The 17,479-nt window shown below is 44.1% G+C and overlaps 1 protein-coding gene across 1 annotated transcript in view; it reads left to right on the top strand.

Moving 5' to 3' along the window:
- Positions 1-6,368: 6,368 nt before the first annotated feature.
- The window catches only part of RB1 (RB transcriptional corepressor 1), a 100,379-nt gene continuing 89,268 nt past the window's right edge, over positions 6,369-17,479 (top strand). The window contains exons 1-2 of the mRNA XM_038761557.1: positions 6,369-6,551; positions 16,197-16,323. Coding sequence (XP_038617485.1) covers positions 6,445-6,551; positions 16,197-16,323 — 234 coding nt within the window. The 5' untranslated portion in view covers positions 6,369-6,444. The remainder of the gene's footprint in view (positions 6,552-16,196; positions 16,324-17,479) is intronic.

The following is a 17,479-nucleotide window of genomic DNA, read 5'->3' as shown; positions in this document are numbered from 1 at the left end:
TTCATTTATTTGTCTGGAAATATCCTCCCATTCTCAACTCAAACATATTTTGTCTACTCTTCAGCTTTTACAAAAGAATGGGTCCAGGACCTAAGTCAGTGTGGGGCACTGCAATCACACTCTGATTTTGGCTACTGGGGTACAGGAAGTCACTTGGTTTTAATTCAGCCAGTTTTGAAGGGTCTGGGCTCTTGAGCATGGAGTTCTGACAAGCCTCACTTGCTAAGCTCTAATTTGATGGCCATGAGAGAAGGATAACACAAGTTTTAATTGTGGATAACAAATGTTTCATTGTTATCCCTCCTGGGACATTTACTTTAGGTTTTACAAAACAAATATGGTCAACCCTGAATTTTTCTGTATCCAGTTTGTGGATTTTCCATACCTACTAGTTTTTCTTCTCCTTTTTAGTTATCCAGTTTGTGGATTTGTTCATGACCTTTATTTCTTTTTGCTCGTCACCATTAACCATTCCATTGCTCATCACCTCCTCCACCTGAAGGTGGGCAGGTCGAGGTTAAAAAAAATCAATGAAACCAACAAGTTACCACTTGTTTAGCAGCTCTGGTGCTGGAGGAGGAGGTTGGCATTTACCTAAAATGAGGTTTCTAGGTTGCCTATAGATTTTATTTATCCAGTCATTCCCTGCCCCTGATTGCAAAACAAATTTGGAACAATCAGTTGCTAGCTTAGCCCAGAATTCTGATATATATATTGTATATCTTTTGCACAAGCCATAATGAAAGGCCTATAAAACTCATTTTGTGATATGGGGTAAAAGCTGGACATTTTATCTCAACTTTCAAGAGAGCATTCAAAACACATCACAATGTTCTGGAGCACCATTTGTCCTTTTTTTAAAAAGAGTCTTCCCTGACTGAATTGTACTGAACTGAAATAATGTTTTACTCAGGGGATAATCACTTGATTTATCAGATACAGAAGAGCTTCCTACCATTGTGAAAACTGTTGCCACCAAGCTTCCTACTATTGTGAAAACCGAGAGCAGTTAATTTTTTAAGAAAGGTTTCTTCAGGAGTGAGAATAATATTTCTTTTGAGCAAGACTGCAAAGGATTCTTTATAGTTCCTGGATTGATTTTATCCGTTTTTTAACCCTCTATAGACTTGTATGAGCACCGTTAAATACCACTTTTCAAACTCACCCACTAGTGCTGTAGGAGAGGCAAACTATCAGACCTTTCTGCAATATTTGAGATGAAACACTTTTTGTAGAAATAATTCATGGTAGAAGAAAGAAAACATGCAAAACCCATTATGGACAACCTGAACTCAATTTTTTCAGGATCCTGTAATTATGAATGCAAACAATAAAAGGTTAGTAATAAGCAGGAGGAAATGGCTAATAGCTCACTTGCGGACAACATCTCAGAGACCCGGTTTTGAAGGACACATGATAATGTGATTAGCCGCTAATTTCCTACCATTTCTTAAACAGAGCCAAAAGAAATAGCCAGAGTGGAAGGCTGGCCTGGAGCCCAGGGCCATGCAGTCCCAAGCTCTCGCTTTTTGGTGCTACAAGGTTGATGGTGGCGGGATCTGAAGGTCAGGTCCCAGCATCCCAGCTGAATAAAATCTACTGACCATCTCTGGCACTTAGATCCATTTTTAAACCCATCCACAGCCCTTAGGCCTACATAGTCATTCAGTTATGTATTTGGAATACTCTATTTTTAAGAGTTTTATTTTTGACTCTCCCAGTAGAGTGTACGTTCCTTTTGGGCAGGGAATGTATCACCACTTTTTTCTTTTGAACGTCCCCAGTGCTGAGTACAGTACCCTGAAAACTAAGCTGAAGAAGGTTGCTCCCAGTGGGAACCTATTGTTGATGGGAGCCAGAAGAGGAAAGGCGATTCTGTGTTTCCTGCAGTTCTTTGCAAAGTAAAAACTATAGTAATCGTTTATCACGTTTAAAAATAAAACGTGATAAATAAAAAGCATGATATAAAAGCAGCATGATCATTCTAAGAAGGGGCTTGAGGAAGCAGGCAAGCTAAGTGGTAGATGGGAAAATGCAGACATTTCTCTAGGATTTATTAACTTGATGCGGTGAAAAACAATGACACCCATCTGTCCGGTTATCCCACACCTTAATGAATTGCCCACAGGAGGCTGGCTTGGTTTTACTGTTACATAGATATCATTACCTACAAAAATTCAGTGCCAAGAGATTTTTCACCAATAGCTAAATCACATTACTTTCCCAAGTGCTTAGTAAAGTGTTCTGCACACAGTAAGCACTTACTACGATTGAATGAATGAATACTTGTGCAACAGCATTAATGGACCTTATACTATCAGTATTTTATACCCAGCATATGTTTCACTGAAACTTCATAATGCCATTTTGATGTGTAATCTATAAACCAAGCCTATTGTAGTCTCACAGAACACAATTTTATTGGACAGAATAGTTTAAATTGGGGGGAAATGTAATTGTTCCATTAATCCTTTGGACCAATAAGAATCCAGCTACAAATCAAACTGCACACAGTTCCTCTAATGGTAACCTTCTCAAAGTAGCTCAATTTTGTCTATCTCACAGCTGACCTCTTGCCCACATCCTACCTCTGGCCTGGAATGCCCTCCCTTCTCATATCAGGCAGATAATTGCTCTCCCCCACTTCAAAATGTTATTGAAGGCACATCTCCTCCAAGAAGCCTTCCCTGACTAAGCACTCCTTTCCTCTTCTCCCACTCCCTTCTGCACTGCTCTTACTTGCTCCTTCATTCATCCTCCCTCACATCCCCACAACACATATGCATATCTCTGTATATACCTGTAATTTATCATCTATCTATATTAATGTCCATCTCCCCCTCTAGACTGTGAGCTCATTGTGGGTAGGAATATGTCTGTCCGTTCATTCATTCATTCAATAGTATTCACTGAGCACTTACTGTGTGCAGAGCACTGTACTAAGTGCTTGGGATGTACAAGTTGGCAACATATAGAGACGGTCCCTACCCAACAACAGGCTCACAGTCTAGAAGGGGGAGAAAGACAATAAAACATGTAGACAAGTGGTGGTTATATTGTATTAAGAAGCAGCGTGGCTCAGTGGAAAAGAGCCCGGGCTTTGGAGTCAGTGGTCATGGGTTCAAATCCCACCTCTGCCAAACTATCAGCTGTTTGGGCAAGTCACTTCACTTCTCTGTGCCTCAGTTCCCTCATCTGTAAAATGGGGATTGACTGTGAGGCCCCCTTGGGGACAACCTGATCACCTTGTATCCCCCCAGTGCTTAGAACAGTGCTCTGCACATAGTAATCGCTTAATAAATGCCATTATTAGTATTATTATTATTACACTCCCAAGGGCTTAGTACAGTGTTTTGTACACATAAGTGCTCAATAAATGCAACTGAATGAATGCACTATCAGATAAAATTCCTGTCAGCTATGAAAACTTACAAATGAACATTTTAGGGTTTCTAACATGGATTCCAAAATATGCTGTACTTTTTTCCGTTAGTGCTTATGACCTGCCAGATTTTAGCACATCTGTAACTGATCTAGTTTCCAGAAATTCAGCAATTAACTGATGCACTCTATTGGGTTGTGATACTTGTCGAGAAGCATTTCCTTTAGAGCTTCATTGCATCACCTTTGCTATGAAACACTTGCCTGCTTAAAAAAACCCCAAAAGAACACCTCGACCCTCAAGTTCCAAGACCAGTGTCACTAAAAGTTGCTTAGCTTTCAAAGAAATAACAGAATGACACTAGTTGAGAAGCATTAAAGTCACCTTGTATAACAAGACTCACAAACACCACTGTCAGTTTTGGTGTAAACACTACCTTTATGAAGGTTTTACCACCTGAAGGATGGATACATAGGAGTATCTGACTCACCTGGGGTGGCTGGAGGAAGGTGTGAAGAAAACCGGGTGCCCCATCCTAACAGCATGGCCTAATGGGCAGAGCACACACCTGGGAGTCAGAAGGTCCTGGGTTCTAATCCCACTCCTGGAAGTCAAAAAGTCCTGGGTTCTAATCCCATCCTGGGAGTCAGTAGGTCTTGGGTTCTAATCCCACTCCTGGGAGTCAGTAGGTCCTGGATTCTACTCCTAGGAGTCATTAAGTTCTGGGTTTGAATCCCACTCTTAGGAGTCAGAAAGTCCCGGGTTCTAATCCCACTAATAATAATAATAAAGTCCTGGGTTCTAATTCCAGTCCTAGAAGTCAGAACATCCTGGATTTGAATCCCACTCCTAGGAGTCATGAAATCCTGTGTTCTAATCCCACTCCTAGGAGTTGGAAAGTCCTGGGTTCATTCATTCATTCAATCATATTTATTGAGCGCTTACTGTGTGCAGAACACTGTACTAAGCGCTTGGGAAGTTGGGAGCATATAGAGACGGTCCCTACCCAACAAGGGGCTCACAGTCTAGAAGGAAGGGAATCAGAAAGGAAACATAAAATCAGGGCCATGAAATGGGAACCCAGTTTAGTCACCATTTCACATGGTTGAAGGCCCCACCACAGGTTCTAATCCCACTCCTAGGAGTTGGAAAAGTTCTGGATTCGAATCCCACTCCTAGGAGTCATGAAATCCTGGGTTCTAATCCCACTCTCAGGAGTCGGAAAGTCCTGGTTTCTAATCCCACTCCTGGGAGTCAAAGGGGCCTGGATTCTAATCCCAGCTCCACCACTTGCCCGCTGTGGGGCCTTCAATTCATTCATTCATTCAATCATATTTATTGAGCGCTTACTCTGTGCAGAGCACTGGACTAAGCGCTTGGGAAGTACAAATTGGCAATATATAGAGACGGCCCCTACCCAACAGTAGGCTCACACTTCTCCTCCGGGCCTCAGTTCCCTCATCTGTAAAACGGGGCTAAGACTGCGAGCCCCGTGTGGGCCGGCGATTGGGTCCACCGTTCATTCATTCAATCGTATTTACTGAGCGCTTACTGTGTGCTGAGCACTGTACTAAGCGCTTGGGAAGTACAAGTTGGCAACATATAGAGACGGTTCCTACCCAACAGCAGGCTCACAGTCTAGAAGCGGGAGACAGACAACAAAACAAGACGTATTAACAAAATAAAATAAATAGAATAGTAAATATGTACAAGTAAAATAGAGTAATAAATCTGTCCAAACATATATACAGGTGCTGTGGGGAGGGGAAGGAGGTAGGGTGGGGGGGATGGGGAGGGACGTCTCCAGCAGCGTGGCTCAGTGGAAAGAGCCCGGGCTTTGGAGTCGGAGGTCATGGGTTCAAATCCCCACTCCGCCAATCGTCAGCTGTGTGACTTTGGGCAAGTCCCTTCTCTGGGCCTCAGTTCCCCCATCTGTAAAATGGGGATGAAGACTGGGAGCCCCCCGTGGGATCCCCTTGTAACCTCCGCAGCGCTTAGAACAGGGCTTTGCACATAGTACGCGCTTAATAAATGCCATTATGAAGTCTTGCATGACCCTTGCATCGACCCCGGCGCTTAGTACAGTGCCTGCTACGGAGTAAGCGCTTGGCAAGTACAGTTGACACCCGTCCACAGGTTTGGTTTTGTTGCCTGTCTCCCCCTTCTAGACTGTGAGCCCGTTGTCGGGTAGGGACCGTCTATGTTGCCAACTTGGACTTCCCAAGCGCTCAGTACAGTGCTCTGCACGCAGTAAGCGCTCAATAAATACGATTGAATGAATGAACAATTTATTTTATCCTGTATGTTTGGTTTTGTCCTCCGTCTCCCCCTTTTAGACTGCGAGCCCCCTGTTGGGTAGGGACTGTCTATGTCGCCAACTTGGACTTCCCAAGCGCTCAGTACAGTGCTCTGCACGCAGTAAGCGCTCAATAAATACGATTGAATGAATGAACAATTTATTTTATCCTGAATGTTTGGTTTTGTCCTCCGTCTCCCCCTTTTAGACTGCGAGCCCCCTGTTGGGTAGGGACTGTCTCTCTATGTCGCCAACTTGGACTTCCCAAGCGCTCAGTACAGTGCTCTGCACGCAGTAAGCGCTCAATAAATACGATTGAATGAATGAACAATTTATTTTATCCTGAATGTTTGGTTTTGTCCTCCGTCTCCCCCTTTTAGACTGCGAGCCCCCTGTTGGGTAGGGACTGTCTCTCTATGTCGTCAACTTGGACTTCCCAAGCGCTTAGTACAGTGCTCTGTACATAGTAAGCGCTCAATCAATACGATTGATGATGATGAAGGGAAGACGCCCGTGTGGGAAGGGAGGGCCGCTCGACGCCCCGCCTGAGGAGAAAGGGCGCGGAGGGGGCGGGGCCTCGTGCGCGCGTGCGCGCTGGCGCTCGCCCATCGGACCGGAAGTGACGCGCGCACGGGGGGCGGAAGTGACGTCTCCCCGCGGCAGGGGGCCAGAGGTGAGGCGGCTCGCTGAGGCGATTTCTGTGAGGGGAGCCAAGGTGGCGGGCCGGTCCCGTCCCGTCCCGGGGAGGAGGCCCTCACGGACCGACATGCCGCCCAAAGCCCCCCGGAAAGCCGCCCCGGAACGGCCTCCTCCTCCTCCTCCTCCTGAGGGGGCCATGGAGGCGGACAGCGGGGACCTGCCGCCCCTCAGCAGGTGAGACCAGGGGCGAGGCCCCCCCCCCCCCCCATTATCCCCTGGCTCAGCGGAACGAGCCCGGGCTTTGGGGTCAGAGGTCATAATCATTCATTCATTCATTCAATCGTATTTACTGAGCGCTTACTGGGTGCGGAGCACTGTGCTAAGCGCTTGGGAGGTCCAAGTCGGCAACATAGACGGTCCCTACCCATCAGCGGGCTCACAGTCTAGAACGGGCAGACGGACGACAAAACACATTAACAAAGTAGAATAAATAATGTGCAAGCAAAATAAATAGAGTAATAAATACGCGCAAACTGCACACCATTAACAAAATAAATGGAATAGTCAATACGTACAAGTAAAATGGGGTGCTAAATCTGTACAAATATATATATACACGTGCTGTGGGGAGGGGAAGGCTTCTACGTCCCCCAGCGCTGGGAACAGGGCCGGGCACATAGGGAGCGCTGCTTAATAAATACCATTATTGTCATTATAATAATGTTGGCATTTGTTCATTCATTCAGTCGTATTTATTGAGCGCTTGCTGTGTGCAGAGCACTGGACTAAGCGCTTGGGAAGTACAAGTTGGCAACATAGAGAGACGGCCCCTACCCATCAGCGGGCTCACAGTCTAGAAGGGGGAGACGGACAACAAAACACATTAACAAAGTAGAATAAATAATGTGCAAGTAAAATAAATAGAGTAATAAATACGCACAAACTGCACACCATTAACAAAATAAATGGAATAGTCAATACGTACAAGTAAAATGGGGTACTAAAGCTGTACAAATATATATATACACGTGCTGTGGGGAGGGGAAGGCTTCTACGTCCCCCAGCGCTGGGAACAGGGCCGGGCACATAGGGAGCGCTTAATAAATACCATTATTGTCATTATAATAATGTTGGCATTTGTTCATTCATTCAATCGTATTTATTGAGCGCTTACTGGGTGCAGAGCCCTGTGCTAAGTGCTTGGGAGGTCCAAGTCGGCAACATAGAGAGACGGTCCCTACCCATCAGCGGGCTCACAGTCTAGAAGGGGGAGACGGACGACAAAACACATTAACAAAGTAGAATAAATACGTGCAAGTAAAATAAATAGAGTAATAAATACGTACAAACTGCACACCATTAACAAAATAAATGGAATAGTCAATACGTACAAGTAAAATGGGGTACTAAAGCTGTACAAATATACATATACACGTGCTGTGGGGAGGGGAAGGCTTGTATGTCCCCCAGCGCTGGGAACAGGGCCGGGCACATAGGGAGCGCTTAATAAATACCATTATTGCTATTATAATAATGTTGGCATTTGTTCATTCATTCATTTAATCATATTTATTGAGCGCTTACTGTGTGCAGAGCACTGTGCTAAGCGCTTGGGAGGTACAAGTCGGCAACATAGAGAGATGGTCCCTACCCAACAGCGGGCTCACAGTCTAGAAGGGGGAGACGGACAACAAAACACATTAACAAAGTAGAGTAAATAATGTGCAAGTAAAATAAATAGCGTAATAAATATGTACAAACTGCACACCATTAACAAAATAAATGGAATAGTCAATACGTACAAGTAAAATGGGGTACTAAATCTGTACAAATATACATATACACGTGCTGTGGGGAGGGGAAGGCTTGTATGTCCCCCAGCGCTGGGAATAGGGCCGGGCACATAGGGAGCGCTTAATAAATACCATTATTGTCATTATAATAATGTTGGCATTTGTTCATTCATTCAGTCGTATTTATTGAGCGCTTACTGTGTGCAGAGCACTGTACTAAGCGCTTGGGAGGTCCAAGTCGGCAACATAGACGGCCCCTACCCATCAGCGGGCTCACAGTCTAGAAGGGGGAGACGGACAACAAAACACATTAACAAAGTAGAATAAATACGTGCAAGTAAAATAAATAGAGTAATAAATACGTACAAACTGCACACCATTAACAAAATAAATGGAATAGTCAATACGTACAAGTAAAATGGGGTACTGAATCTGTACAAATATATATATACATGTGCTGTGGGGAGGGGAAGGCTTCTACGTCCCCCAGCGCTGGGAACAGGGCCGGGCACATAGGGAGCGCTTAATAAATACCATTATTGTCATTATAATAATGTTGGCATTTGTTAGGCGCTTACTATGTACCAGGCACTGCTCTAAGCGCTGTGTGTGTGTGTGGGGGGGGGGAGATACAAGATGATCGGGCCGTTCCACGGGGGGCTCCCAGTCTTCATCCCCATTTTACAGAGGAGGGAAGTGAGGCCCAGAGGAGCGAGGTGACTCGCCCAAAGCCCCACAGTTGACAAGTGGCGGGGGCGGGATTAGAACCCAAGCCCGGGCTCATTCATTCATTCATTAATCGTATTTATTGAGCACTTACTGTGTGCAGAGCACTGGACTAAGCGCTTGGGAAGTCCAAGTTGGCAACCTCTAGAGACGGTCCCTACCCGACAGTGGGCTCACAGTCTAGAAGGGGGAGACGGACAACAAAACCAAGCACATTAACAAAATAAAATAATGACGGCATTTATTAAGCGCTTACTATGTGCAAAGCACTGTTCTAAGCGCTGGGGAGGTTACAAGGTGAGCCCAAGGTACTGGGATCAGTACCACTGTTAATAATAATAATGGCATTTATTAAGCACTTACTATGTGCAAAGCACTGTTCTAAGTGCTGGGGAGGTTACAAGGTGATCCCAAGGTACTGGGATCGGTACCACTGTTGTTAATAATAATAATAATAATAGTAATGGCATTTATTAAGCGCTTACTATGTGCAAAGCACTGTTCTAAACACTGGGGAGATTACAAGGTGATCCCAAGGTACTGGGATCAGTACCACTGTTAATAATAATAATAATAATAATGGCATTTATTAAGCGCTTACTATGTGCAAAGCACTGTTCTAAACGCTGGGGAGGTTACAAGGTGATCCCAAGGTACTGGGATCAGTACCACTGTTAATAATAATAATAATAATAATAATAATGGCATGTATTAAGCGCTTACTATGTGCAAAGCACTGTTCTAAATGCTGGGGAGGTTACAGGGTGATCCCAAGGGACTGGGATCAGTACCACTGTTAATAATAGTAATAATAATAATGGCATTTATTAAGCGCTTACTGTGTGCAAAACAGTGTTCTAAGCACTGGGGAGGTTGCAAGGTGATCCCAAGGGACTGGGATCAGTACCACTGTTAATAATAATAATCATAATGGTATTTATTAAGCGCTTACTATGTGCAAAGCACTGTTCTAAATGCTGGGGAGGTTACAAGGTGATCCCAAGGTACTGGGATCAGTACCACTGTTAATAATAATAATAATGGCATTTATTAAGCGCTTACTATGTGCAAAGCACTGTTCTAAGCGCTGGGGAGGTTACAAGGTGATCCCAAGGCACTGGGATCAGTACCACTGTTACAACAGTGCTCTGCACACAGTAAGTGCTCAATAAATACGATTGATGATGATGATGAAGTGGGCACCCTCGCTGCTTTGACCACAAACCCGGGGCCCCCAATCAAATTCATAACCCCTGCTTGGGTCTTTTTTAATCAGTCATATCTCTAGAGCATTTACTGTGCACAGAGCACTGGACTAAGCGCTCGGGAAAGCGCAGTACAGCAGTCGGTGCCCACAAGGCACTTACAAGTCGAGAAATCAAGCACTCAGTGCAGTGCTTCGCACACAGTAAGCACTCAATAAATAAAATTGAAATGCAATTTTAGACTGTGAGCCCACTGTTGGGTAGGGACTGTCTCTATATGTTGCCAACTTGTACTTCCCAAGCGCTTAGTACAGTGCTCTGCACAGTAAGCGCTCAATAAATACGAGTGATGATAATGAGGTGATCCCAGACTGAGCCCCCTCCTTCCTCTCCCCGTCCTCCCCCTCTCCATTCCCTTCTAGACTGTGAGCCCACTGTTGGGTAGGGACCGTCTCTATATGCTGCCAACTTGTACTTCCCAAGCGCTTAGTACAGTGCTCTGCACACAGTAAGCGCTCAATAAATATGATTGATTGATTGATCCCCTCCGCCTTACCTCCTTCCCTTCCCCACAGCACCTGTATATATCAATCAATCAATCGTATTTATTGAGCACTTACTGTGTGCAGAGCACTTGACTAAGCGCTTGGGAAGTACAAGTTGGCAACATACAGAGACAGTCCCCACCCAACAGTGGGCTCACAGTCTAGAAGGGGGAGACAGAGAACAAAACATATTAACAAAATAAAATAAATAGAATAGATATGTACATATACCTATATATGTTTGTACGTATTTATTACTCTATTTTACTTGTACGTATCTATTCTATTTATCTTATTACAGGGCTTGAGGCGGGGCGGGAGGGACGCTCAAACCACATGGTGAGGTTGATAATAATAATAATGATGGTACTGTTAAGCGCTTACTCTGTGCAAAGCACTGTTCTAAGCCCTAGGGGGGATGCAAGGTGATCAGGTTATCCCACATGGGGCTCACAGTCTTAATCCCCATTTTACAGATGAGGATTTCCCCTCCTTACTCTCCCCCTTCTCCCCCTTTCCATCCCGCCCCCCCCCGCCTTACCTCCTTCCCTTCCCCACAGCACCTGTATATATGTACATATGTTTGTACATATTTATTACTCTTTATTTTGCTTGTACATACCTATTCTATTTATTTTATTTTGTTAATATGTTTTGTTTTGTTCTCTGTCTCCCCCTTCTAGACTGTGAGCCTACTGTTGGGTAGGGACCGTCTCTCTGTGTTGCCAACTTGGACTTCCCAAGCGCTTAGTACAGTGCTCTGCACACAGCGCTCAATAAATATGATTGATTGATTGATCAGGTTGTCCCATGGGGGGCTCACAGTCATCATCCCCATTTTACAGGTGAGGGAACTGAGGCCCAGAGAAGTGAAGTGACTTGCCCAAAGTCACACAGCTGACAGTTGGCAGAGCTGGGATTTGAACCCATGACCTCTGACTCATTCATTCAATCGTATTTACTGAGCGCTTACTGTGTGCAGAGCACTGGGCTAAGCGCTTGGGAAGTACAAGTTGGCAGCATAGAGAGACGGTCCCTACCCAAGAGTAGGCTCACAGTCTAGAAGGGGGAGACAGAGAACAAAACAAAACATATTAACAAAATAAAATAAATAGAATAAATACGTACAAGTAAAATAAATAAATAGAGTAATTAATATATACAAACATATATACAGGTGCCGTGGGGAAGGGAAGGAGGTAAGGCGGGAGGGATGGAGAGGCTCTTTCCACTGAGCCACGCTGCTTCGTGTGGGTTCAAATCCCGGCACTGCCCCTTGTCAGCTGGCTGACTTTGGGCAAGTCACTTCACTTCCCTGGGCCTCAGTTACCTCTTCTGTAAAATGGGGATGAAGACTGTGAGCCCCTAATGGGACAACCTGACCACCTTGTAACCTCCCCAGCGCTTAGAACAGTGCTTTGCGCATAGTACTGTGAGCCCTCTGTTGGGTAGGGACTGTCCCTATATATTGCCACCTTGTAATTCCCAAGCGCTTAGTACAGTGCTCTGCACACAGTGAGTGCTCAATAAATATGATTGAATGAATTAATGAATAAATGTCATTATTATTATCCTCTCCTCCTCTGCCCTTCCCTTCCCCACAGCACTGGCGCGTGTTTGTACATGTTTTTCACTCTATTTTATTAATGATGTGTAAGAGAAGCAGCGTGGCTTAGTGGAAAGAGCCCGGGCTTGGGAGTCAGAGGTCATGGGTTCAAATCCCGGCACTGCTCCTTGTCAGCTGGGTGACTGGGCAAGTCACCTCACTTCCCTGGGCCTCAGTTATCTCATCTGTAAAATGGGGATGAAGACTGTGAGCCCCTCATGGGACAACCTGACCACCTTGTCACCTCCCCAGCGCTTAGAACAGCGCTTTGCACATAGTACTGTGAGCCCGCTGTTGGGTAGGGACCATCTCTATATGTTGCCAACTTGTACTTCCCAAGCGCTTAGTACAGTGCTGTGCACACAGTAAGAGCTCAATAAATACAATTGAATGAGTGAATAACTCCTCTCCTCCTCTGCCCTTCCCCTCCCCACAGCACTGGCGTAAGTTTATACATGTTTTTCACTCTATTTATTTTATTAATGATGTGTAAGAGAAGCAGCGTGGCTCAGTGGAAAGAGCCCGGGCTTGGGAGTCAGAGGTCGTGGGTTCTAATCCCACCCCCACCGCTTGTCAACTGTGGGACTTCGAGCAAGTCACTTCACTTCTCTGGGCCTCAGTTCCCTTATCTGGAAAATGGGGATGAAGACTGTGAGCCCCACAGGGGACAACCTGACAGTGCTTTGCGCATAATAAGCGTGTAACAAATACCGTTATTATTATTATATAGCTGTAATGATGTGTATCTGGCCATAATTCTATCTATTCTGATGGTATTGACACCTGTCTGCTTGTTCTGCTTTGTTGTCTGTCTCCCCCCTTCTAGACTGTAAGCCCGTTGTTGGGTCAGGATTGTCTGCCTCTGCTGCCGACTTGTACTTCCCAGGTGCTCAGGACAGTGTTCCGCACACAGGAAGCGCTCAATAAATACGATTGAATGAATGGACCATCTCTATATGTTGCCGATTTGTACTTCCCAAGTGGTTAGTCCAATGCTCCGCACACAGGAAGTGCTCAGTAAATCCGATTGAGTGAATGGACTGTCTATATGTTACTGATTTGTACTTCCCAAGTGCGTAGTACAGTGCTCTGCACCCAGGAAGCGCTCAATAAATACAATTGAATGAATGAATGGACTGTCTCTGTTGCCGATTTGTACTTCCTAGGCGCTTAGTCCAGTGATCCGCATCCAGGAAGCGCTCAATAAATACGATTGAATGAGGAACGGGCCGGGGGTGGTGACAGGTGCAAGCCGCGGGTCAGGGGCTGAGGGGGGACGGGAAGGCCCCCAGAGGGGGATGATGCCTGTCTACTTGTTTTGTTGTCTGTCTCCTCCCTTCTAGACTGTGAGCCTGTTGTCGGGTCGGGATTGTCTCTGTCGCCGAATTCTTTCCAATCGCCTAGTACAGTGCTGTGCACACAGAAAGCGCCCAATAAATACGGTTGAATGAGGATGTTGAGGAGGAGGGTACTCTTCCCCTCTCTCCCCGCCCCACAGCACTTATATATATATGTATATATCTATAATTCTATTTATATTGATGCCTGTTTACTTGTTTTGATGCCTGTCCGCACCCCACCCCCCCACCCCCACCCCCGCCGACTGTAAGCCCGTTGTGGGCAGGGATTTTCTCTCTTTATTGTACTTTGCAAGCACTTAGTACAGTAAACGCTCAATAAATACGATTGAATGAATGAGGGTGCTGAGGAGGGGTAGACTTCCCCGTCTCCCTGCCCCACAACACTTCCATATATATGTATATATATCCCTGCCCACAGTGGGCTTACGGTCAGGGGGAATGGACAGGCACCAAAACAAGTAAACAGGCATCAATATAAATAGAATGTGATTCTATCTATATTGATGCCTGTTTACTTGTTTTGGTGCCTTTTTCCCCCCCTCTAGACTGTAAGTCGTTGTGGGCGGGGATTGTCTCTATTGCTGTATTGTACTTTGCAAGCGCTTAGTGCACAGTAAGTGCTCAATAAATATGATCAAATGTATAAAAGATGATGCCCCAGGGTTGAGGGGAACAGGAGGGGCACCAAGAGCAACTTTGGCCTTGGACCAGGGGGAAACAGCGTTGGGGTGGGGGGGATGAGGGGCTTGGCTGATTTCTTCTTTCCTCCTTCCCCAAGTTCCCAGTGCAGTGTTCAGCACTGTACAGACAGATGCAGAAGCCGACTGGCTTCTGCAAACAAAGAAAATGTTACGGAGTTCTAGCATTTTTTTTCCCTCCCTCCAGGATTTTACGGCCTATTGGAGTGCTCAGGAGGAAGTATCCATCAGCCTCCGTCTCATGCAGTGTAACAGTTGTCCCCCATTTAAAATGAACTCAGCAGCAGGGTCCTCCATTGAGCTAGCCCCAAGTGACTTAGTGCTTGTCCTACCAGAGTTTATGGTTAAAATGCACGTATTCGTGCCTTTGAGCAGACAGCTGTCCAGGAACTGTTCACTTATTGAGGTTTCGTAGCATCATGACCCACAACCAGGACCTGGAAATCATTAGGGCGGAAAGCTAAACCATCTGTTGTCAGTAGTTATCCATGTGTAAAACTGTGTTGAAATACGTTCTACAGTATAGTTTTCCACAAAAATTCTTTCAATTTTGGCTCTCAGGAGTAGGGGCAGAGTCTTTTAAGGGTGTTAAAATGTTATTTTTAAGTTCCACCTGTTACATCACTCCTTCCTCCACAGCTATTGGATTCAGCTTTGTATCAGTGTTGCCTTTTTAGACTATGTGCATTAAATGGACTAGGACTCCAGTTGCCCATATTTTAAAATTAGCTTTGCAACCCATAGGCCAATACTTGAGTTCGTACAGAATTCCTATTTGGGGAGTCTGTAGTTAAGAACCCCCATGACATACAGCTTTGTCTTTTTCTTCATTTAAGTAACTAAAATGTATAATAAGATGGTACTTATTATAATGTTTGGAACAGTTCTTTCTGCTAGGAGCTTTAGTTCCATTGGAAGGCTCAGGTGATGTGATGTGAAGATTCCAGTGATGTGAAATGATTATAATGTTAAATATAGCTTACGTTAAATAACACCTCCAGAATGAGTCTGATGTAGACATATTACATTGAGAGGTTTTATGGAGTATGCCCGTGAGCATAGCCCAATTGAAAATACATTTGTGGGACTAGGACAGACAGGTGGTGGCAAGAAATTGGTTCTGCACAAGCCACCTCACTTTAAACAACTTTCTCAGGCTCCTTTGATGTTTTCCAAATCCAGCAAACCTTCTCTTATAATTAATCAATCAATGGTATTTATTGAGCGCTTATTACATACAGAGAACTGATCTAAGCACTTGGGAGAGTACAGTACAACAGAATTAGCAGACACGTTCCCTGCCCATACGAGCTTACCATCTAGAGGGGGAGACAGACGTTATTATACATAATTTAAGGAAGTTAGACCATAGTTCAAGATACCTCCATATTTTTAATGATTTGAAAGTGTTTCCCAGCCCATTCCAACCAATGCAGAATGTTGAGGAGAAAAGAATGAAAGAAACAGTATTATGTATCAGTCTGCATTGAGATAACTGGTAGTAGATGATCGAATCACGATATAAAATTTACTGAAATACACATGGTTGTCTACTTTGACAGTTCATAAAGTGTTGGAAGTTGACCCAAAATCTGTCAACTGCTCATCATCCGATTCACACTGATACTGCCTCCAGGCCTTGCTGTTTCTCTGTAATCTGACTTACTGAGACAACACTTTTTTTTTCTTCATAAGACTATATGGCCTGCTTAGTCCCTGTCTTCGTCCCCATTGCATCTCTTTCCACACGGTAGGGCTTTTTTTCCTGTACTGTATTCATGAAGGGAAAAATCAAGATGAGGCAGTGAAAATAGGTAAATAAGTATACAATGAAATATAATCATTTGGACTGTCAGCACCATCACAATTGGGCACTATGTCTAAATAGATATGTTTTTAATGAGTGTGCTCGATACTTAATATTCTTTCTGTCTCTTCCTGATAGTCTGGAATTTGAAGACATCGAAGAACCTGATTTTGCTGTACTGTGTCAGAAGCTGAAGGTACCAGCTGATGTCAGAAAGGGAGCTTGGGATACCTGGAGGAAAGTCTCATCCGTGGATGGGATGCTGGTGAGTATTTTTTTTTTTTGGCTTCTACAGTGATCTATTACTGCTTTTTCATGTTATCTCTGATCACATATGTTTTTAAGAGTGCATCTGCAGAAGAGGTGATAGTTTAACTTTTATTTTGCAGCACATTTTCAGAAAATCTCCCTCAAACAGTCCTTTTATAAAAATAATTAGGAGTCTTTTTTTGTTGGGAACTAAAGATGTTTACAAACACCAAAGGGATTTATTTTGTGCCTGGGGTTCATTGAGTTTTGAAAGGAATGATTTTTGGTACACTTAAAATAGTTTCTGGTATGGAAAATAATTTTATTTGCTTTTAAATATTGCCATGAGTTTTCTGTGACCCAGATATTGAAACATTATGAATTGAATGTGAAATTGGATCCAAAAAGTATAATGAAACGTCTTTGTAGATGGTATATCAAATGAATTATGAAATTGAAAGTTCCTAAAAAGCTAGAATGAATCATAGATGAGTTATTTGATATTTTGGATAAAAATAGAATTGTAGCATGTTGATTGTCTTTATTAATGACAATATTTTCTCCTGCTTTTAAGAATGTCATCGTTCATACATTTTTCTTTCTAAGAACATTCATTCATTCAGTTATATTTATTGAGCGCTTTCTGTGTTCAGAGCACTATATTAAGCACTTGGAAAGTATAGGAGCACGTGCAAAGAAAAAAGCCCAAGTAATTCTAAAAAATTTAGCATGTTCTTGTTCTCATTTTTACCACCCTCTCCCTTGCTTGGTATAGTACATCCCCATCACATGCGATGCACCTTTGATCTCTCCTTCTTCAAAGTCCTGCTGAAATCACATCTCCTCCAGAAATTTTCCCCAAATGATTTCTAATCTCCCCTCCTTATTTTCCCCCCAAGTGTCATTTCAGCACTTTCCCCTCACCTGAGCCGATAAGTACTCACAAGCCCCCATAGCACTTAGGTTCATACCCTATACTCTATTACTCCAGCCTACTTGTAATATATTTTAGAGTGTATCTTACCCACAAGTCCGTATGACCTGAACATCACTGATAAATGTTCTCTTTCCACTCCCCGGCACAGTGCCCAGGACAATACAATGTATCTCCCTTCTCTCTTCCCTTTACTTCCTCTCCTCTTCAAAGAAATTTCAGCTTTAATTGTCCAGCT

This window comes from Tachyglossus aculeatus, chromosome 20 (assembly GCF_015852505.1).
Source record: "Tachyglossus aculeatus isolate mTacAcu1 chromosome 20, mTacAcu1.pri, whole genome shotgun sequence".
Taxonomy (NCBI): domain Eukaryota; kingdom Metazoa; phylum Chordata; class Mammalia; order Monotremata; family Tachyglossidae; genus Tachyglossus; species Tachyglossus aculeatus.
Note: the sequence above shows the minus strand (reverse complement) of the source record. Positions and strands in the feature narration are given on the sequence as shown.